This window comes from Polistes canadensis, unplaced genomic scaffold (genome assembly GCF_001313835.1).
Source record: "Polistes canadensis isolate GaletaPanama2010 unplaced genomic scaffold, ASM131383v1 scaffold_292, whole genome shotgun sequence".
Taxonomy (NCBI): Eukaryota; Metazoa; Arthropoda; class Insecta; order Hymenoptera; family Vespidae; genus Polistes; species Polistes canadensis.
In genome coordinates, this window is record NW_014569839.1 from 149,742 (window position 1) to 173,534 (window position 23,793).

Here is a 23,793-nt window from a genome sequence, read left to right on the forward strand (position 1 = left end):
CAGAGTAAACACAAAGAGAAACGAAACGGAGCGGCGCACCTCGTGCGCCGCTACACTCGCGACTCCGCGAGCTCAACATTTCTTTCCTTTTTTCTCTTTCTTTTTTCTCTTCGATTCTCGATAGCTCGATAGATCGAAAGATAAGTTTCTTCGTCCTGATATACTGTACGGTGTTTACGCGCGTGTCGAAGGAAAGAGAAAGAGAGGGAAAGGAAAAGAGAGAGAGAGAGAGAGAGAGAAAGGAAAGAAGTGGAGACAGAGGCGTTTAACGTGGCACGCGTTCGATGGTGTCAGTGATCGACGAAATAGCTTAATGTGTACGGGGTGGACGCGTGGTACGCTCGAAGCGTCCACAAATGATTACTGGAGCCGAGCTGAAGGAAGATGTCAAACGCATCGCCGTCGCGAGGATTCGTGAACGGTGAGAAGAACGAGCTCGGTGCTGCCGCTGCCACTGCTGCTCCCAGTGTCTTTCCTGGTCGTAGTGGTGGTGGTGATGCCGCTGATACTGTTTTCAATGGTGGTGGTGGTGGCGGTGGCAGTGGGGGTGGCGGGGCCGATGGCGGGGACGATAGTGGAACGGGCAGGGGGGTGGGAAGAGGAGAAGGCAATGAAGGATACGTCGTTACCGTTTCTACCGAAGAGGGCCTCGTCGGCGTCGTGGATTTGCACGACGCGAGTTTGGATCCGCGAACGACGCCGGTAAATTTTACTGAAATACGTTCATCGAGGGACGCTTTAACACCGGTTGACGATCCCTATTCCGATGGCAACGCTAACAACGCTCTCGAGTACCGCGAAGTGTGCTCTTTAACGAACGTCTCGTCGTTATTGGGACTTGATGGTGGTATCACGACGAATCCTGTTTCTACTGCTGCTGCTGCTGCTATTACTACTACTACTACCACTATCACTACCACTACTACTATTACTACTACTGCTGCTACTACTACTACTACTACTACTACTGCTGCTCCTACTACTATTGCTATTGCTATTACTCCTGCTATTACTAGCATCGTCGCTACCGCTACTATTATCGAAACGAATACAATAGCAAAAACGACGACGACGACGACGACGACGACAACAACAACAATAACGACGACAACGACGAAGACGAAGACGACGACAGCAACGACGACGACGACGACGACGGCGCTGAGGGTCGCGACGTACGATAACGACAACATGGTCGCGGCGATGAACGAACACTTGTCCACCTCGTTGGCGACGAGCGGTGCACGCACGAGTGCTTCCACGACATCAACGACAGCTAGTAACGTCACCCCGAGTAACAATAACAACAACAATAATAATAATAACAATAATAATAATAACAACAATAACAACAACAACAACAACAACAACAACAGTAGCTGTCCGCGGAACGAATTCCAGAGTAACGTAGACGAGGAGAGCAAATCTATTGGCGGGATACTCAGTTTTCCTACCGATTTTGATCACATGTACGCCAGCATGACCGACGGCGGGACGCCGGCTGCAGCTACGGCGACCTCCGCACTCGGTGTAAGCCCCTTAAGGGGTAACGAGCCACGTCAGAACGATCTCACCGAGGTCAAGCACCTTAAAGAACTCTTATTACTTCATTTGGATCTCATTCAACAACAGTCCGAGCAAATCGTCACTAAGGACAAACTCCTTGCTACCCTTCGACAGGAGAATGAGACGGTACATAGAAAGACATAATGCGTTCTATTTTATTTCTTTCCGTCGGTCTTCCTTTCTTTTTCCCGCCTTTCTTCTATCTCCCCACCCGCCCCCTCCGCCATTCTTGTTTAGTCGGAATGAACTGTCTCTCTCTCTCTCTTTTTCTCTGTTTCCCGCTTCGATATCGAGTAATATCTCGCCGTTCAACTACTCCATTTTGTAAAACGCGCTATATGGCGCGCACATGCTTGAATGTCAGTTTTTTCTTTCATTTTTATCCCTCCTTCTTCTTTTGTTCTTCATTATCAAACTGTTCGTGAAGGTCAACAGTGGAGTTTAAACCACGTGGTGGCGCTACTTTGTCATGTTTTACCGCGTGCACGCAATACAACAATACACGTTGATTTGGCTTTAAATTATTGTCTTTCATTTCTATCCAATTTTGTCTAATAAAAATGTCAAATAATTCGATGACGAAAGTCGGTTTATTTATACATATACCGAATAATAGAAAGTACGTTGTACATCGTTTCAAAAAATATATTTAATATTATGTTATCATTTGGCTTTAAAAAATAATTCATTGATGAACCTTTGAAAATTTCTTATTAAGATTGTTTAATTAAATGTTATTTTAAATATATATTTTCAATTAATATCTTTGTACTTCTATTGCAGCTCAAGTCGCGTTTGGAACGTATAGATAGACGAGTTAATTTACAAAAGCTAAGATCCGAAAGTAGTGAAAATTCGATTTTATCAGAACATATAGGTGCATGTTCTCCTCCTAATTTAAACTCAGTAACTGTACCATCGACTAGTGATATTCACAAAAGTATTCAATCCGAGTCCAGTAATACACAGTATAATGAAAGTTTTAAAATACGCTTGAATACAAGTGGTGGAATTACTACAGTCAAACAAGAATGTAACGATAATCAAATTAAGCACGAGAAACAAGAAATTAGCAACGAATCTAGATTAGAATGGGAAGAAAAGAAAAAACGAAGATCTGATCCGACGCCTTTAACTGTCGGCATTAAAAGGAAAAGAGGAGTTTCTTGTTCGTCTACCATCAGTAATGATACAACTTCAATGATACAAGATAAACAATTAAGTCACGAGAGTAGTCGAAAAGGAGATAGTAGAAAAGGAAAATCTCTTATTAGAAAGGAATCCTTTCTAACGACAGAAGAACATTATTACACAGCAGTCGGTGATCCGAATTATACATTAAGTTTAAAAGAGTCATCTCCGTCAGATATTAATGCTACGTTAGAAGTTCCAAATTGGAGAGTTAAGGTATATACTAGCTGTTATACGATGGAAGGAACAGAAAATCTTGATGATGAAATTTTCAATAAAAGGCATTTAAAGCTGGAGAATGACGAAAGGAGAAGGAAAAGATGGGATGTACAAAGGATAAGGTATTTCTTTTTTCTCCATACTTAACTATTTCTAATGCAGACATTGAATTTCATACGTAATATTGTTTGTTAGAGAACAAAGGCATATAGAAAAATTGAAACAAAGACAAGAGCGGCAAAATCATCAAGCTACTTGTTATAATACAAATCATACTGGTCCATGTCCATCGACAATGGAAGAGGAAACTGTTACTTCTTTGTGGCCCGATGTAGAACAAATACAAAGCCTTCAAGTGGATCATCAGTTGCCAGTTACCGCATTCGGTGCTCCTATACCTAGTTTTACTTCAAGGTAATCCAAATAATCCATTGAAAATAATGATAATATTTCCTAATGATTAATGAGTGCTATAAATGTTGTTTATTTTAGTGAATTTTCTTTACCTTGGACTCACGTGGTTCGAACTAAAAGTCGATGTCCTAAAAGATCTACAGGAAGAAGAAAAACATCTAGGAGATAAACTTTATTTTGGCAAAACTTTTTTTTATGAATCATTTTTAATCTAAATAATATTGACTCTCCATCACATTTTTTTACATAGTATATTTTGCTATATAGAATGGAGGCACCAAAGACGTTTTTATTATATCTTTTCTTTTTTTTTCTTGTTTTAAATAAATGATACAGCGAGTACTGGATTTTAAATCAAAGAACTTTTTATATTCTTGGCAATTCGGTATTAACCGTGAATAATTTCTATATATTATTTTGTTTGTTAAATTTTGTTATAATTGGTGCCGGTTGTTTTATTTGTATTAATGTACTGTTAAGTTTGATAAAACGTTAATAGTCAGTGATGTTTATTTCGCATACCTGAAACTTGTCTAAAATTGTACAAAGTGATTAATGAACTATTTAAAAGTTACATTTATTTTTTGTCAGTGATTGTATAAAGATTAGTATAAAAAATGTACTAAGAAGATATAATGTTAAGTAGTATGTTATAAAATGATATTATGTAGAACCATATTACATAATTGTGAATTTTATGTAGCTCCAATTAATCATAATTTTCAATTTTTTATCTTCAAATTTTCTTTTTTTCATTATTTCATTTAATGACAATTTTCTATAACAACTAAACGATATCAACCTGTCTTCTCTTATAATTATGATAAGGATGAGTCATTTAGTCAAGTGATTCATTCGTTACCCTTTATACATTATTCTCAAACAAAATACGCGCATTTGTGTATTTCGCTATCACTGTTATAAAGAGAAAATATGAGAGATCAAAATAAATATGTGTACCAATTTTGTACAAATTATCTCTCTCTATCTATTAATATGAATTTAAGTAATGTCACAAAAATGCCAATTTTATTCTAACTGTAACGTGTAAAATATATAAGTCTCTGTCTTATCATTAGTAATTATATTCACACTAACTCGTATACGTCAAATTATTCCAATAAGACGAGGAAAGAAGTATTTTATTTATTAATTATTATTTCATTCGATTTAACGAGATAGAAGACAGGATAAATGATTTACCGTCCATAAGAACTGTTAGTTTTTTAAACGAGTGAGCATTACAAAGAACTTAATATGTATGGTACTAAAAATTTGTAAATATATTCATTCATCTAATTAAAAATTAGTTTATGTTACTGTAGTATATAAATGTATGACTGAAAGTATATAAATTATTATTTTTAATATGTGTATATATATATATGTACAATATATATATATATATATATATATATTAAAGCATTCTCCTCCATACCAGTGGATGCATATTGTATTGCGTAATGTAATAGATATTTTTAAGGGAGATATTTCCATTTTAAGTTCAGATCTGCCTTAAGTATTTTCAACTGTACATAATATTAATAATGAGTATAATTTTAAAATAAACATAAGTTTATTTATTTCGTACGAGTAATGCCTGATGCATAACTACATTTTATCTCATTGTAAAAAAAACGAATTAAAAATGTATTATCAATAAAAATATGATTTACAGAATGTTGGTTTTCACATTGAAGATCTCGTCTTTGTATCTTTTATCATTTTAAAACCATTTTAGAATATCATTATTTCATGGAATAATTTGTTATTCGGTTAACAATATTAATTAGATTGTAAAGTGAAATATTGAAAACAGTTTATAAATTCATCATTTTCTCTTAACACTTTTTTTATTCTAATAAAACTAAAATGTATTTTTACAATTCTTTAATTGTACACAGAAATGTTTATTTAAAAATGTACAATTTCTATATTTCTACTTTAATATGACAAATATAATAAAAATATTTTTAAATAGATAAACAAGTTTATCTTTCACCTCAGATTTTTCTAAAATTGTAGAATTGACGACGAAATTGCCATTCAATTTCTTTTCAACGATTTTAATTGAAAACTTCAAATACATCGAGAGTTATGTTCAAAAATAAATTATATCGACTTTACGATCGGCAAGATCATCGTCTAAAACGATTAATGTACATTAGCCAGTCAGTTGATGTTTTACAATTTGAATTTGTATAAAGAGAGTTCATTTAGTCAAATAATACTTTTATTTTTGTAGATGCAAGAAAGATTTTATTTGTCCCACAGCCCGATTTCTTTCATTCTAGTTTGAAAATATTTTTCGAGAGCGTTAGCGCACCTATAATACTCGGTGTCAGGGCTATTGTATAAGCGACAGTTTGTAAAAATTCGTGTCATGTCGGCTATAAATAACCTTCTAGTTACATAGTATCTAGCTTTTAAACGATCTGTCATGCTCTTAAGATCTGAAATGATACATAATCGATCAAATATTTGTTTATCGCTAAATTAAAAAATATAGAAACAATTATATATGGTACACACCCATTGGATATTTTATGTGATCGTAATAATCAGGTACATCATTTTTATCTACCGGCTTTAAGAACGGCCATGCTGCACTATGATTTTTCACACTATTTAGGACATTTTTTAGCGCAGTGTACAAAGAATCCGTAATATCTAAGCACGCTTCCATCGGTTCTGGTCCTTGAGTTCCTTTGGCTACACCTCTCGTTCTAGTTTGAGCACAACTTTTCCATCCAGTTTCACGTATACCAGGAATAGATTCTACCGGTATACCTCTGACACCTTCTTTAAAGCATGTTAAACCTGGATGAACTTTTTGAATTTCTTCTTGCTTTTGCTGAATCAATTGCTTAATTATCTCTCTCTGTTTTCTTATAACCGCTGTGAATTCTGTATATACAATTTTAGCATTTAATTCGCAGTGCATCAATGTAGCACCTTCATAGTCTTTAATATATCCTTGATGCATCGCACGTGGTAACTTTATGTCTTTGCTAAAGCCTTGCTTTTTAAAATACCCAATAGCAAATTCATCCGCGAATGTTAGGAAATGTAATATATTATTTTTTATATGATAATCCTTAAGCATATTCATTAGATGTGTACCATATCCTTTTACTTGTTCTTGACTCGTAACTGCACAAAATACTATTTCTGTAAAACCTTGAGTTGGAAACATGCGGAAACATATACCACCAATAGGACGTCCATCTTTTATTAATGCTAAAGTTTTATGTTTCCTAGACACATAAAGATATTAGGTTTAAAGTTCTTTTCTTTTTTAATTTAACTATAATTATCTATATACATATATATATTTGCCGAAAAATTCATTATTACTTGATTCCGATACTTACGGATCAAAAACTAATTGAGATATGTATTCTTTTGGCATTCTAGGTAGCTGATGGCTAAAAACATTATGTAAACCGATCAACCAAAGCATCGTTTGTTTTGAAACTGGTTGCGTTAGACTATTTCCTACAACATGAAATTCAATAATCTTCCTACTCTCTTCTATCTTTGCAGTCTCGTCTCGTGCTGTATTTGGCGGAAATACAGCATCGGGCCCGCTCATGTAATTAGGATCATTGATAGTCGCAACTATTTCCGCAACAGTTTCGTCAGCAAGATCTTCAAAAGATTCTTCGTTTTTTCTTCTTTTTGCATCTAATCGACTCTCAGAATGTGATCTTTTATCGTGAAGTCTTTTTATCCCTGGACTTATGTTTATCGTTGTAAAATTGTCTTTGTCATTTGGAACAACTGTAACTTTTTCAAATTCCCCCGTCCTCCTTCCTTGACTTCCTTTTTGGTCTAAATTAACTTGTAAATGTGAAGGAGGTACTTGTTTAAATTCAGGATCCCAAATCGGAGAATTGTCTGAATAAATTTCTACTTCCAACATCGAAAGAAATCTAATAAATGAAATAATAAGTATAACAATATGAGTTATACAATATAATAATTGAACAAAAATATTATACATACTTTGGAAAATGCGTCAAGACGAGAACTCTCTTTTCGGGTGTTATTTTGTCTCTTTCATTGTGACATTTATCCATTAATTGCCTACAGACTGGTTTAAAAACAGCTTGTAACAAAGTTCTACCAAATACCAATGGTGTATCGTAATGAGGTAAAGAATCGCAAAATGCAGGTACATGACAAAAAACAAGCCATCGCGTATAGTTTATTTTGTAAGCCGGTGCTTCGTCGCTATTGACTGTTGCTTTTCTAGTACTAGGTGCTTCAAAGTTCCAATGATTCAAACAATGTAAAAACATTTTTGCCATATCGCACATAGCTTGCCATTCTCTTTGAGATAAATGACCAAATTTATATAAAACAAAGTTCATCACCGCTTTTGCTATACTAGGTCTTTCAAAAGGAGGTTGACCTAAAGGACCTTCTATCGTTGGCTTTGTCATAGAAAGTATGCATTTTCTTAGAAGCTTATATAAATAAAAATATACTTTTTTTGTATCCGGGTCTTCTTCTCTATGTATCCCCATGAATATATTATCCGCATCAATCACCATACCCAATAGCTTGTTAATTTCTTCCTCTGACTGAGCAGGTAAATGAGTGATATGACTTTTTAAAATGTGAGTACAAGATTTGCACGGGTCAAAGACATTGGTAACAGATTGTTGTACTTCATTTTTAGGTGATTTCATTAAAGGTTGCGGATTTTTCCAACCGGTACATTTACAATCTACAACCTGACAGGCACTATAAGTTGCTAATTTCAATATCTTTTTCGTTTGTGGCCAACTAAACATTTGCTGCTTTCTTTGTTGAATTCTTTGTAAATTATTGGGACGACTTGTTTGTTCATTTGGCCTAATAACGTTCTGCTCTTTATTTGATTCTGCATGTTGGGATGTACTAGTAACAGATTGCTTCGTGTCTTCTGAAGAGGTTATTGCAGTGTTACAATTTATTTCTTCCGCCGCCATATATATTATCTGAAAAATTATCTTTACAATTATCCCAACCCCCATGATGATTTTTTATTTTTTTAATAATTTTTTATAAAATTATTTCATTCACATTATTGAAACTATCTAATCTATATAATTTATCGTGTCAATTGTAAACAATACGTATACGTGCTTTTATTCGTTATTTAATCTGAAATGATATTATAAATGATGACGCCAACTAACCTGATTTTTTATTCTTATTGAGTTTACTCCACAGTTTTATTTACACAACAACAACGACGACGGAGGTTAAGTATAAGCGAAGAAGAAATTCATTTCACAAATACATACACGCGCGCACACACACACATACACGCCGCATGACACGCACCAAGGGGATACGTATCGATAAATGTAACGTAATTTCAATATTTTGAAAAAATGAATAATATTTATTTATTCTTGATACTTAAACTTGTATTTTTCATCTATGTAATTTTTATTGGATCTGTTTCATTAACACCCTAAACACCCTACTAACATATATGCGCATGCATTAAGTGAATCATATGATCGAAGTGTACTTTCGATATAAGTGACGTCAAAGAAAATTTGTTCATTTTTTTTAAATAAATATATATTTCTATACAAAAATTAATTAATTTATTATTGATTCGTATTAATAGTAAATAGTAATAAATAATAATATTATTTATATATGTAGTTATAAGAAAAGCAATGAAGAGAATGCGATTATTATGGATGCAATGGAAAAACCAACACTCATTGGTTGCCGTAATATTACTGTAATAAGAAAAAAAGGGGAGAAAATTTAAAAATCATGCAATGAATAATGTCACGCGAAATTTGAAATAGCATGCTACTACTACATTAAAAATAGTCAAACTTCTATAACGTATTTACTCAAAAGAGTTTCTAATTTACACTTTTCCTAAACACATTAAATGTAGAGATATAAAATATACATTTATTTTCTCTATTCGTCTTAATTTCAATTGTTTTTTCAGCATTCATGGTATTTAGAGTTACAGAAGTTCGCCTTTATACAGTGATATTATATACATAACGTATATGTATGTGCATAAATACCCACGTACGTACAATAAATGTTATATCAGTGCTTTTAAAAGTATCAATAATCCTTATATATACTCTTATGTAAATATGTACGTATACGCAAGTATGTATGTATTTACATATACAGAAAACTACAGTATTTATGTATGTACAACTTGGAAGGAGTGATATTTTGTACACAAAATAATGGATATCGCTTTTCTTTTCCTTTTAATAAGGCAAAATTTAATATCTTTCGCCTATGGTGAAATTCTTCTATCGACCCTGCCAATTATTTTAACTTATGCACAAATTATTTTATTATTTTAATGTTATTTTCTTCACATGAAAATACTCTCTTCCTGGTGTGATATAGATATATGTGTATATATATATATATATATATATACATATACACATATTATACATATCCATTTATAGTGTACACACGCATGCATACTTACACGGTAAATTTACCTGTTGCGAATGAATATTTTGATGTTGAAATCTTTTAAATTCTCTTCCGTTATATGAAATATAATTTTAGATATACAATATGTGATGTCGCTATATGTTTTCAATTATTTTTTTGTTCTCTTCATACATATAAAATTTTGTGCATATTATATCTTTATACTTTACTCTGCTACATAATAATAATATCGTAGTATATCAGATGATCTCATATTAAATTAAAAGAAAAATAATAATTAAAAATGAAGAGTTTTATTTTATAATAAGGAGAGAAAGGTTCAAATGTGTATTCGTGAAATATCGGCAATTTATTAGGATCAAAAGAACTGTAGCATATCCAAATTTTAAAATCTGTGAAGAATTAAGTCGCGATTGCCGTTGAGAGTGGAAATGATTATTATGTACAAATGATTATTATTTCTTATTGTAATACATTATATAGTTTTGCTTGTTTCTCTGTATATATGTCAGTCTTGGATTGTATTTGCCAAAAACATCTCATTATTTCTTTGTATATAAAGAGTGGTCATGCCTATGTGGAAAAAGGATATGTCTATAATATGTAGATATTCTACATAGAAATATTATCCAATAATAAAAACAACATTTTTTAAAAATAGAAAACTGCACCTCTTATTAGCTATAATTTATTAAACAAATATTATATGCTGGTTTAGCATGTCATTTTATGAAATTTCTGTGATGTTTACTGTCTGTCACTAATAAAACTTTTACAACACTGTCGTTAAGAAAATAAGAACTATATATAAAGGCTTGTGTATGCTATATTATATTTCTTTACTATATGTATTTAGATCACCCTTAGATAGATATATATATATATACGCATATCCTTTTACCACATATATATTCTCTTTATACACACATTCTCATCCATTTCTCCGTATCCACTGTGATTCTATGTGTGATGCCAGAAAAGTTGTAAAATACTTCAATCATTTAAAAAATGTTTTTCTTCATTTGATTTTGCATCTTATAAGATTGAAATTGTATATATGATAAATAGTAATAAGTTTAAGTAAAAGAAACAATGTAAACATTTTATGTACTTTTCTCACTCTACACATCATTTTCATTTACTTCCATGCTAGATACCATTATTCATTTCAGTCTCGTAGTACACTACCTTCTCTTTAGTTCAATACTCTCGCCATCAACCAAGACGATAGTATCGTTCACAATTATTAGTATAATAATGATAATAATAATATTAATAATAATAGTACTTCGGAAAAAATATCTCGCAATAACAATAATACAAATAATAGTAATAATAATACACGTTAAAAACGTATGTACATTTCACCAACCCATTTTTAAGTATCTATAAGATTTTCCTACAAGTACTACAGACAAAGTGGAATAGTTGCTTTAAATAATTACTTTTTACAAAATTACATTACAAAGTGGCAGATTGAAAAATCTGAGCAAGTAATCTATCTATTTATATATATATATANTATATATATATATAAATAGATAGATTACTTGCTCAGATTTTTCAATCTGCCACTTTGTAATGTAATTTTGTAAAAAGTAATTATTTAAAGCAACTATTCCACTTTGTCTGTAGTACTTGTAGGAAAATCTTATAGATACTTAAAAATGGGTTGGTGAAATGTACATACGTTTTTAACGTGTATTATTATTACTATTATTTGTATTATTGTTATTGCGAGATATTTTTTCCGAAGTACTATTATTATTAATATTATTATTATCATTATTATACTAATAATTGTGAACGATACTATCGTCTTGGTTGATGGCGAGAGTATTGAACTAAAGAGAAGGTAGTGTACTACGAGACTGAAATGAATAATGGTATCTAGCATGGAAGTAAATGAAAATGATGTGTAGAGTGAGAAAAGTACATAAAATGTTTACATTGTTTCTTTTACTTAAACTTATTACTATTTATCATATATACAATTTCAATCTTATAAGATGCAAAATCAAATGAAGAAAAACATTTTTTAAATGATTGAAGTATTTTACAACTTTTCTGGCATCACACATAGAATCACAGTGGATACGGAGAAATGGATGAGAATGTGTGTATAAAGAGAATATATATGTGGTAAAAGGATATGCGTATATATATATATGTATATATATATATGTATATATATCTATCCACATGTACAGCTGCTAGAATTAGATTAACACGATTACTTTATTACACCTAGATTACTACTGTAAAGTATACATATCTTTTTGTTATGAGTAGTTATTGCCTTTGTAAAACAGAAGCTTAAATGAAAAAACTTTTGAAAAATCATATCGAATCACGTATTTGCTCAATCCAATTTGTCTGTTAGAATTCGCTCATATTATATATGTATAAAAACAAAATTTGAAATCACATTACTTTCTTAAATACGCTTTTAATAAATGAGATTTCAAAACGCGAATGTCTTGAAGGTGATCCTACAGAATCGACAGCAAAGAAAGTCCTTCTGTTTATTACGGAAACTCACAGAAGAAAAAGTTCCTCTAAAATTCCTCTAAAATTTGGAAGGTTAATAATCAGCTTGATGTTCACTATTAACTTCACTTTTTTAACATACTTTGTTAAAGGAGGGTCACGAGCCTAGTATGCTACGGACTGCTTGGTCAAGCACTGTGTCCTTTGATTCACTGGATTGCGACGCACTACTACCACTACTGCCAGATAAAGTGTTTGTAGGACGTTTTTTAAGATTTAAAATGCTATCGATAGCAGATTGTACCTGTGCAGTAATGTCATCATGTTCATTACCGTTTCCACTTTCGCTACTTACATGAAGAGAGCCTGGACATTGGGCTTGAGAATGTAATGCTAAACCATCCAAACTTTCAGTGTCTTCTAATAAATCTCTTTCGAGGTCCGTAGCACTACTCCAACGTCTTTCAAAATCTGCAGAATTATCTTGATCACTACAATTGTCCTTTACAATGGTATTCGAACTTCCGGAAATACTTGTGTTCGCAACATTAACACGACATTCACCGTTTGCCCTTGTTCTTTCATTTTTAGATGACTTTGAAATACCCACAGTACATGCACCATTACTGCCACTATTATTAGTGCTTTTACATTTAAAGGAGTCCGTGGCAGACGGATATACACCGAGTTCTTTTTGAATTTCAAGCCACTCGTCATAATCACCACTTGTACAACTGGATTGTTTTATCAATGGCTTAGATTCTATTTCTTCCGTTGAAAATTCATCTTCTAATTCGCGCTTCACCAAGACATTTTCTAAAGGCGATGATAGCTTGTCATCTTCCACAAGACCAGGCTCAACTTTTGGTACCAATGGTTTTTCCTCCTTCTTAAATTCTTCTACAAATTCAAATCAATATTGATTTTTAATTTTTTTACGAGAATACATTTCAAAAACATCATTGTACATATGAAATATTTCTTACCATTAACTTTGGCTTCTTGTTCGCGCAACCTATTTAGCATAATTTGTTCCTCAGCCACAAAAGTTCTATCTATCATCATTAATTCCGACGTTCTTACTTCTCTCTGTAAATTGTTATAATTATATTGTTTTTGTAGTAATATAATTTATCTATAAAGAAAATTAAAATTATTTAAATCATAATACACATACCATGCTTTCCATTAAGAGAAGATATGTGTATTTATTCATCATAGAATTAAATTTGGACAATAAATGTTTAGCCGTTTCTTCAAAAATTTCGTCCGCCTTAGCTAAATCTTTAGTACTTAAAACTTGTTCATTTAAACAATGATATCTAACGAGCCGTTTACAAGCATCATGTTTGCTTAAAAATGGAGTATTTACATCTGGTTTACTTGCATCATTTTGATCGATTTTTAATTGTTGTTCCAATCTAGAAATACAAATTTAATAACGTATAACATAATGTGTCAATGCTTCTCAGTTAATCGAATAAATGTAATACATCGTAAAGATATAAAAATACTCACAAATCACTACGATTGAGTTGCCTACAAATCGGACTCGATGCCGGCCTTTTCACACCTTGTCTAGGACTTATCAAAGGGCTCGAGCTACTTCCAGGACTGACAAGTTGTTGTTGTTTGCTTGAATTTCCAGGATTATTTACAGGGCTCTGAATCCTTTGAGTTCCTTTGCCAATCATTCTAGGTGAGGCTACCTGACCTGCAGGAGAGCCACTTTGGACTTGAATTTGAATTGGCGAGGAAAGTTCTTGCTTAACAGGACTCGATGTCTGTACGTTTGGCTTGACATCCAATGGGTCTGTTTGACATTGGGTGGATTGTTGCATGCCTACTTGTTGTGTTTGAACTAGGGGTAATTGCTGTTGTGCGTTATTTTGCATAGGAGCTGTGGAGGTACTTGGTGGTGAGAACAGTTGCAAATTGGTACAGGACGGATTGATCATCTGATTTCCATGATTTTGATAAAACTTGTGCTGTTTGGTGTGCGCCTGATGCACATTTTGGGTAGAATTGTTTGATACTACACATTGTTGAACCTGAACATTTTGTGTAACCTACGAAAATTATTATTCATTTATTCTATATATTTTTCCACAACATATAATAATTAATATATTGCCAACATTAAATCCGTTCAATTAACCATATACTTACAGACAAACATAAAAACAAAAATATAAAATAAAAATCCTTTTGTCTTTTTTCATTCCTATTTCATCTCTCATTAAAACTTAAAACAAAATCGCAACGTAAAGATATTTCAAATTGAACAGATCTAATAATACGATTTGATAAGATTATATCTTACCGGAATATTGTTCATATAATTATTATTTGAATTATTTTGTAAAGAAGTAGATGTAGCTGTATTTAGATTTGACGTTACTGGTAAAGTAGCAGTAGATGTTTGAGTTTGTGGTTGAGTAGATGATGTTTGATTTTTATATGTATTTTGTGACTGTGTATTAGTCGCTAGCGTTGTCACAACATTGATGCTAAAGTTTTGCTCTGGTCCCTATAATTATAAAATATGATATAATTTTACAACATATCTATCTAAATATTTGTAATTGAATTATGTAATATGATAAGAAAACTCAAAGGATTGATTTCGACTTCTTGATCAAAACTTATTGACTTACATTGTTAACAGGATGAGTTGTAGTACTGACCACCTTCCCACTTGATAAGATTTTTTGTTGTTCTTGATACAATTTTGATAAAGCAGATGGTTCCGACTGCTGACTAGACTTTCGCGCTAAAATATTTTGTATTTGCGATTGTATATTCTTTAATAACTGTTGTTTATGCGCAGGTAGTTGTATAGTCTGCACTCTCTGCACCATTTGTCCATTTGAAGGAATAGACACATGACTACCGGATGATGAGGATATCAAAGGACCATTTGCGATGATCTGCGTAGGCTCGCTTTTACTGGTATTTGTATTCTGACATATAACGTTTCCTACTTTATTAATGCTGTCGACCTTTTGCAAATTAGACGTGCTTGTTGTTACACTTGTTGGTCGAGAGATGGTAATTGTTCTTGTCGTCTAATGTAAGAAAGATTATAACAAATGATTATTATTCGTTGCAATATTTATTATACAAGAGAAATATATATTTTATATTTACCTGTGTATTTCCAACATTTTGCGTGGTAACAGCAACTTTAGCTCTTTTTACAATTTTTGCTTTTTTTGGTTGATTATTGCCCAAATTCCTTATTTGCTGTTGATTTAGATTGTCAATGAATTGATTTGGAAAACCAGAATTTTGAATCTGTATGTGATGTGGCATTTGCGATGGCGCAGCTTGGACAACTATATTTTGTATATTATTTTGAATTGTGGGAGCTCCGCCAGAACTATTGACTATTATTTGACTGGTAGGGGTATTAATTTGAACACCTTGTAAATTTTGGTTATTCGCATCTGGTTCTCCAATGACTATTTTCTGCGTTTGATTTTGATTTTGTGTCTGATTTGTAGTATTCAATTGTCCAGCTAATAAATGTTGCAAGAATTGTTGGCTTATTACTTGCATTTGTCCATTCGCATTAGCAATTAATAATTGATCATTCGGATTTAAATTGCTCAATGCATTCAAAATTTCTGGGGTAATTTTGGGTGCATTGTTTAAAATATTATTAGTCGCCGAATTTAGTACATTACTAGCTTGCGGTTCTATTTTTTGCGATTCACTTTGATGAGTGGTAGTAGCTACAGGCGTACTGGTAATAAGAATATTTTGATGTTGATTATTTTGTTGTGTGTTAATACCCTGTTGCATGACATTAGTTGAATTTTGAGACTCGTACTGATGCGCGTTCACAGAAGAAAATGTGTTTGCAGAAACGATCTTTTGTTGTTGTACATTCACATTTTGCTGCACATTCGTATTGTGTAATAAAGATGTATTTTGTTGTTGTAAGCTAGTTATTACATTCTGTTGGCCTAAAGGCATATCACTTGCACCAGACTGTACATTCTGCTCTATATTTTGCACATTACCAGATATATTTTGTTGCATCACATTGATTGTATTTTGTTGAATACTAGAATGTTGCTGTAAAACGTTCATACTATCATGCTGTATAGTATTACATGAACTTTGTTGTAACATATTTACAGAATTATGTTGTATATTTGAACCGGTTGTTTGTAAATTTTGCTCGAATACGTGTTGCACATTTTGAGTTTGTACAGTTTGTGCAGTTATTTGCTGATGCTGATTATGCTGATATAATTGCGATTCTTGCAAATTTAATGATTCTTGCTGATTCGACTGTTGATTCTGATTACTTTTGACAATATGTTCACTCGATACTCCTGCTGCATTGCTAGATATAGATTTTTGAACGTGAGTACTGTGTTGCGATGATTTATTCAAATTCTGACGTATATTAGTATTAATACAAGTATTCGTAAGGCGCACTTGACTAGATTTTTGTGTTGGAATATTAGACAAATGTTGATTGATATTTGTCTGATTTGTATTTGACAATCGAGAACTTTGTATGCTGAAAGTTGTACACAAAGGTTTAGATGTTACAGCATCTGAAGATGTTGAAATGCTATTACTAGATGATATATTAGCATTTGATGATTGAATATTCTTCGGTGTTTGTATAAGATGTTGTATGTTAATGTTTTTAGAAATTTGCATATCCACAGTGTGCAACGATCCTTGACTATTTTGCACGCAAGTATTTGACGTAGAATTGGCATCATGAGAAATATTTACAATTTTCTGCGGATTATTTACTTTCGAACACGTTTGTATATGTTGTGGACTTGTTGTACAAATAACATTTTGTGAACATACTGAACTCGTAGTATTGGTAGATGTTGGATTGCTAGGTGACTGCACATATTTCTGTCTTTGCACCACATTACTTGGAGCACTTTGCGATACAGTTTGTGCTTGACCCAGCAAATGAGACATAATCTGTGCATTCTGACTGCTTCCTTGTGTAAGAGATCTTATTAATGCTTGAGCAGTGGCTTGATCTATTTCAGGTTGATTTGGATCAGGAGTATGATGTAAGACAACCCTTCCATCTTCTCCAACCGCCAGACGTAATCCTGATATCGTATTTTGTACAGGCATTTGAAGTTGAGCAACAAGCTGACTGTTAAAACCTTGAGAAGCAACAGTGGCTTGCGTATTCGTTGTATTTGCTACAGGTACTTGTGCTGGATTTTGAGCTATTGAACTGGCTACTGTCACTTGCGGTGTAACTTGACTTAAAGTTTGTCCTGAATTAGATTCTACTTGAACTGGACACGACACGTCTGTTTCATCAGTGTCAAAAATATCATCTTCATCTCCAATTCCTGATATTTTTATAATGCTAGCCAAATCTAATTTTGGAGGTTCATCGTCTTTTCTTTTAGGTTTTTTCTTTTTCTTTGCTTTCTTCTTTGGCGGAGGTAGTAAATTGTGTTCAACGATATTTTGAGTACACGAAGTATTACCAGATGTATTACCTGTACCAACTTGCGTTATTTGTTGTGGTTGGGGACTTTGTACCATAGCATTTTGAATTACGATAGAACTGCTAGCACCTGTATTAGCTGTAAAAACAAGCAAAAATAATATAATAATATAATAAATGATTATTTTTTAATTCAAGTATAAGCGTTAATCTAGTTTTATTTCGATTTAATTACCTGGAGCAGGGCTGGAGGGTGTATGTCTAATCACTGGTGATGCGGTCGGTGGAAAACCATTCGGTACGGCAAAAAATGTAGGCGCAATTCCTTGCAGTTGCATGCCTTGTGCTGTGACAACTCTTACCAGTTGTTGTTGCGTTAGCTGTAAAATATAATTGTATCTTGCTACATCTAATCTTCTAGAAAAAATGTAACTCTATCTTGTCATTTTAACGAGTATTTCACCGAAATACTAGTTCAAATGTAGTAATACAAAGTCTTTCTATATATTGATATCAATCATTCTTGTCATTTAAAAATGATCAACTTATAATATCTCAAACGTGTGGCTTACTTAAATTCCGCTCTCATTCAATTTGAATTTGAATTTGAATTTTAAATATTTAAATATTTTATTTATATAAAATAAAAAATCAAGTAACTTCTCTCTTATGTTATTTGAAAATTAAACAAGCAATGAATATGAATTTGGAATATGAAAATGCATGATAGTATGAATGACACCATCACCTGTGCAGTATGGGTTTGTTGCTGGGCGCTTGCTGGTGTCCTTAGTATAAGTTGAACACCACCTGGTTGTTGTTGAACAATAACTGGTCCAGTTGATGGTAGAACCTATATATCAAATGTGATAAATGTGAAGCACGAAGCAATCTTTAGTGATAAAATATATGCACGCAAGCTATTATGATAGATATAAAGAGAGCATACTGAAATATTACAAGTATTTATACATTGCCGTGATATTTGCATTATTGAATGATAAAGTAATGAACGTGCAAAATGATAGTATTATATAAAGAACAATTATACTAACCTGATTTAATAAAAGACCTTGAGCAGTAGGTATCATTGTCGCTGTTGTAGGATTTGGTTGTGGACCAGCAAGAACAATCTGTGGTTGCGTTTGTTGCGTGACCTAAGCAAGCAAAATAAAGAAATAAAATTTACAATACATATGGGCTGTTGAAAAAACACATAGAATACGATAATCTATAATTAATCTAGGGTCAAATTTTTTTACCTGATTTGTAATAGTTGTCGTTACACGTTGAGGCTTTTGTTGGGAAGTAGTATTTTGTTGATTTGGTGGCTTAGGCAAAATTTGTGGTGGTTGTTTGGCCGGTTTGGTAGCCGCTATTTGAATTTGCTGATGATTTCCAAACAGATGCGTCCTTGTTACTAATTGCGTAGGGGTTTGCTGATATCCTTGTGGTGTACCATGAATTATCTGCAATACTTGCATACCCTGTTGCAAGATGGGTGTATTTGGTCTGACCTTAAATTACAACATATATAAATTTAATGGCAAATTAAAGACAAAGGTGTCTACTTTCATTCGTTTTACAAGTCTTACCAATGGCGGACCAGGACTACCCCCTGGAGCTGGACTTCTGTTATTCAGCGAATTATTGCCACTTAACATGTGAGGACTTTTAGCTGGAGGATACGGGCTAAGTACAGGACTTTGAATTTGGCTAACGCTCATTGGACTTTGCATAGGACTTTGCATCTGCACATTAAAATTATTATTTGCAGTCGATGCTCCCACCGGGCTTGGACTGTTTCTATTAGACTGTATAGAATTTGATGCAGGACTCCTAAGTAACAGTCTATTTGGACTAGGGCTTGGCGTTGGTGGTGCAATATTAGATGCAGGACTTTTTAATGGCATTGAAAACGGACTGCCTGGAGAATTAATATTTTGATTTTGAATATTTTGCATTGATTTAACAGTATTCATTGTACTGGCAATATTAGTTGACTGTGTAGTTCCTGTCAAGGTAACAGACGAATTTAAACCAGGATTTATTCCTTGAGAATACTGCCTCTGCGTTTGAAATCCAGCTGATTGGGAGGAATTTAAAGGTGAGACATGACTCAGCGACATGTTGGACTCATTCGGAGTAGATATGTGCTGTATGTTGGATGATATATTTGACAAGTTAGAGTGCATTGTACCAAGATGTGCAACGTTTGTCGTAAGATTTACATTCGACGCATGATTGACATTCGCTGCAGTTGAACGGATTGATTCACTCGGAGTACTTGTAAATATAGTAGAGCTTGACAATGTTCCAGTATTAGAAATTTGTGAAATTGATACGTTATTGGAGTGTTGTGATATAGCAGGACTTGGTACGTGTGCTATATTTGATCCAACAATATGCGGAGCAATAGTCTGGATAGTTTGAATGGTTTGGAATGGAAATTGTGCACTGCTAGTATTTAGACTAGTAGATGTCAAGCCAGATCCCAAGGCGTTTGCTGGTCGATTGAGTCCTTGATTTATATTAGAATTTATACTAGTAGTTGCCAGATTTGTGTTTACATTCTGATTAATCGTACTCAAGCTGGAAACTCCAGAACTCGTAGCATTAAAGTTCGAATTTAATGGCGTCAGATTTTGATTAATGTTCGAATTTAAGCTCGTTAAATTCTGATTCACATTGGTTAAACCTGTATTTACACTAGTCAGTGCAGAATTGATACTTGTAGTATTTAGCGTACTTATTCGATTTAGCCCAGTATTTAAATTATTTATATCTTGTCCTATGCCAGGCAAACCACTATTAATACTGTTTGAGCCAATATTGGTGTTTAGATTTGAATTTATAGCATTTAACTGATTTAAATTAGGATTTATCGGTGTTAGTCCAGTGTTTATACTTGGTAGGCCCAAATTAAGTAAAGGATTGGATGTAGTAATCACATTAGATGTGAGCGATGTAAGACTGGTATTTAAGAGTGATAGTGGCAATCCCATATTAAGGCCCACCCCAAAAGTGGGGGTGGCCGGGGGTAGGCCCATACCAGTCCCTGAGGGATTTATGGTACCCTGATTTAATTGGTTTAGTTGATTCACATAGACTATGTGATTTCCAGTTGTAGACCCATTTCCTTGATCTTGTGACTGTAATAGGAATAAATTATACTTATAATCGACAATATCATTCTTCATCCTGAGCAGCAAAATAAAATGTAATACTTACAGTATTTGATGGTTGCTGTACAGCAAAAGTTAACGATTGTCCACGTGTATTCTGAGTTTGCAGTTGCAAATGCTGTAACTAAAAGAAAGCATTATAGAATCGCTTATTCAATATTGTTTCACATATCTAAAAATGTAGTTTTCATATTAAAAATATACCTGTTGTTGCGTCAAGAGAGTAACTGGATTATTTCGACGTACAGTCGGGGAAGTTGTAGAGGATACTGAGTCCCCAAGAAGAGGGCGTGACTGAGGCTGCTGCATGCCCACGCAGCCCCACTTTACATTGGGCAGCTTGTAGCCACCTTTTTAGATACTTTTCTGCTCTATAAAACGTTTTATCTAAACAAAATGCATTTATAAAATTATATATACATTTATATAAGTATATATACACATATATGTGTGCAGAATGAATGCGTAGAATATATATGCTATGCGAATATAGATTAAATAACAAACGATTTGATATACATTATTATGCATTCACCTTTTCTATTTTCTATTTAAAGAAACACACTTGTCAGATTTGCGCTCCTGCGCCACTCAACACGTCTTCGACCTATGTCTCCTGTTCCTGTCATGCATATAGTTTCGTCTATCTTCTTTTACTTATGCAGTATTGGCTAACTTTTCCACGATAGTTATATTCAAACGCGCTTGAAAGAGCTTGCTTAATAGTTGAATTATTTCACTGATCACATTAGGATGTTATCATTTTCAACAGTTTGTATATTGTAAGTAGTTCTTTTGAGAACTACATTATCCGTTAAAGAATAAATGTTCATTTGCATTTTGTATCAATTTAGATGTATTTTGAAAGTACATTTGTTGCCAGATTTCATCCATTTATGAATGTGATGCAACTATATTTTTCCCCAGCATTGTGTATACATTTATTTCCAAAAATGATGTGAATTTTATAATAAATAAATATACACACAGAATGAATACTATCCCAAATACAAAAAATAACTAGATGACATTATTGAACTTCTTCGAAAATTAAGTTAAATTCATTGCTTATGTTCAATAATAAATATAGAAGAGAGAAAATACTGGGTAAAGGTAAGAAGAGGAAGAAAAACTACAAGATTAGAACAAGCTTTTTCTCTCAGTTTTATAGGAGCTGATGTTAACTCAAATTGCACTTGTGTTCATCTTAAGTTTGCTCGTCTCTTCTACCCTGTAACAAAGTATACAACAAACTTGTTATATGAAAGATCAACATGTACTACAAATAGGAACAATGTCAACTAAAGTATTTTGCATTGAATGAATGAGATATTTACTCGAATAAATTACTGACCATTAGTAAATAATATACATTTATGAAAAGAAGAGAGAAAAGGAGACAAAAAGAAAAGAAAAGAAAAGAGTTATAGGAGAGAAAGAAAGAGTGAGAGAGATAGGGGAGAGGGGTAGAGATAGAGGGGGAAGAGAAATATGAGCAAGAAAGGATATAATATATAAAAAAGAAAAGATGCAATTAAATGACGAAACGTTAATCTTAAGTTAATGATAATATAAGAAGCATTAATTTATACTGATCATTTGACGATATGCAAGCATGAATAATAAGAAATTTAGAGTAGGGTAAAATAATTCGACAGCTGGAAACATATTTTGAGGTTATGACCCGCGCGCGCCTGTGTGCAAGCATACGTGCCACACAAGCTACTAATACGAACCACATGAATCTCACACATACATATCATTCTCCCTCGTACATAGGCAAGAGCGGCGCGCGGTTGCACACAACAAAAGCCCAACTGACAAGGCGTAAACAAAAGAAAAAACGGACATTCCCAAAGATTTGTAGGATTGATAATGATAAAAAATTAAATGGATTGGCGCGCGGTCTATTGAAGTTCTATCGACGCTTAAAAATATGCATAGCGTCGTGATGAAAAATTGTCAATATTACCTCCGCGAACGCGGTTTTGCCACCCGTGTTTTCTTCTTAAGCTTTTTCCTATTTCCGCATCTCCTTCGGCTTGATATAAGTTCTTAACACAGTCTATCACAATTTTTCTATGGAAAAAGACACATGTTTAGAACATACGAAGAAATATTATCGCGAAAACAATAAACTTTTCTGGCACAAGTAGATCCAAGTACGCGTTACACTATTCGGTGGCAACGGCCATCATGTATTTGTCAAGGCTGCCATTACTACGAGTTCATAAAATCCCAATGTTTCTCACATTAGTGACCTCTTGTTTATGCCATTGGAACTTTTTGCACGATGCGCTATAATGACTATGAGCACTGATTGGCTATCATTCAAATTTTGACCAATCAAAGCGTCAAATTCGCTCTAAATTAGTTGCAAGAGTACTTTAAAGAGTTCGCCGATATATTTTCTCTTTTACCGATAAACTTGATAGACTAAAGAATATCTGTGTTCCTAACTATTCATCTTTTTTCGCGCTATCGACTGATTCACTGTGTTCTTTGCTAGAGTCTAGTAAAGACGCTATTTAAGCTTTATGACGACTGCTGGTCGAATTAACATTTCAAAATAACTATCCAAACATAATATATAATTACTTTATTTAACCGCAAAAATCATGTATTGTCATTCTTAAAAATAAAATTTCCTTATTTTCTTTAATAATTTCGACTTTATTTATTAATTAACATATGCAGTCATATTTTGTATAATATCAATATCAAGTATCATATGTTATGATTATGCGCACACATGTTAAACGTCATTTTAATGAAATGATAAAATATATAAAATTAATGTTTAATTTATTATACAAA

The 23,793-nt window shown here is 33.0% G+C and overlaps 3 protein-coding genes across 4 annotated transcripts; 1 reads left to right on the forward strand and 2 right to left on the reverse strand.

The window, feature by feature from the left end:
* The first annotated feature begins 12 nt into the window (after nt 1-12).
* Nucleotides 13-4,695, forward strand: LOC106791209 (hybrid signal transduction protein dokA-like). Its single transcript, XM_014756694.1, has 4 exons — nt 13-1,692; nt 2,350-3,098; nt 3,172-3,390; nt 3,469-4,695. The coding sequence occupies exons 1-4, from the start codon at nt 385-387 to the stop codon at nt 3,557-3,559; spliced, it is 2,367 nt and encodes a 788-aa protein (XP_014612180.1). The 5' UTR covers nt 13-384; the 3' UTR covers nt 3,560-4,695.
* Nucleotides 4,696-5,327: 632 nt separating this feature from the next.
* On the reverse strand, nt 5,328-8,943 carry LOC106791230 (histone acetyltransferase KAT2A). The gene is made up of 5 exons (XM_014756729.1): nt 8,580-8,943; nt 7,399-8,378; nt 6,765-7,325; nt 5,923-6,647; nt 5,328-5,843 (listed from the first exon to the last, which is right to left on the reverse strand). Exons 2-5 carry the CDS (start codon nt 8,367-8,369, stop codon nt 5,650-5,652), a joined length of 2,451 nt encoding a protein of 816 aa, XP_014612215.1. The 5' UTR covers nt 8,370-8,378; nt 8,580-8,943; the 3' UTR covers nt 5,328-5,649.
* Nucleotides 8,944-12,019: 3,076 nt separating this feature from the next.
* On the reverse strand, nt 12,020-23,170 carry LOC106791224 (protein PF14_0175). Of its 2 annotated transcripts, XM_014756721.1 has the most exons (16): nt 22,949-23,170; nt 21,512-22,207; nt 21,181-21,363; nt 21,023-21,100; nt 19,387-20,943; nt 19,054-19,308; nt 18,847-18,948; nt 18,540-18,644; nt 18,027-18,171; nt 15,487-17,930; nt 14,994-15,404; nt 14,660-14,866; nt 13,855-14,405; nt 13,514-13,757; nt 13,323-13,425; nt 12,020-13,236 (listed from the first exon to the last, which is right to left on the reverse strand). In XM_014756721.1, the coding sequence occupies exons 3-16, from the start codon at nt 21,283-21,285 to the stop codon at nt 12,494-12,496; spliced, it is 7,050 nt and encodes a 2,349-aa protein (XP_014612207.1). In that variant the 5' UTR covers nt 21,286-21,363; nt 21,512-22,207; nt 22,949-23,170; the 3' UTR covers nt 12,020-12,493. The 2 variants fall into 2 exon arrangements, with proteins under 2 accessions (XP_014612207.1, XP_014612208.1); XM_014756722.1 differs by lacking the exon at nt 18,540-18,644.
* Between the last annotated feature and the right edge of the window lie 623 nt (nt 23,171-23,793).

Coding starts and splice junctions, on each gene's coding strand:
- LOC106791209 (XM_014756694.1), top strand. CDS start 385: ATGTCAAACGCATCGCCGTCGCGAGGATTCGTGAACGGTGAGAAGAAC. Junction 1,693..2,349: donor TTCGACAGGAGAATGAGACG/GTACATAGAAAG, acceptor CTTCTATTGCAG/CTCAAGTCGCGTTTGGAACG. Junction 3,391..3,468: donor ATACCTAGTTTTACTTCAAG/GTAATCCAAATA, acceptor TGTTTATTTTAG/TGAATTTTCTTTACCTTGGA.
- LOC106791230 (XM_014756729.1), bottom strand. CDS start 8,369: ATGGCGGCGGAAGAAATAAATTGTAACACTGCAATAACCTCTTCAGAA. Junction 7,326..7,398: donor GTCTTGACGCATTTTCCAAA/GTATGTATAATA, acceptor TTCATTTATTAG/ATTTCTTTCGATGTTGGAAG. Junction 6,648..6,764: donor TCTCAATTAGTTTTTGATCC/GTAAGTATCGGA, acceptor TTATGTGTCTAG/GAAACATAAAACTTTAGCAT.
- LOC106791224 (XM_014756721.1), bottom strand. CDS start 21,285: ATGCAGCAGCCTCAGTCACGCCCTCTTCTTGGGGACTCAGTATCCTCT. Junction 19,309..19,386: donor GTAGTCCTGGTCCGCCATTG/GTAAGACTTGTA, acceptor TTGTAATTTAAG/GTCAGACCAAATACACCCAT. Junction 18,172..18,539: donor AACAAACCCATACTGCACAG/GTGATGGTGTCA, acceptor TATATTTTACAG/CTAACGCAACAACAACTGGT.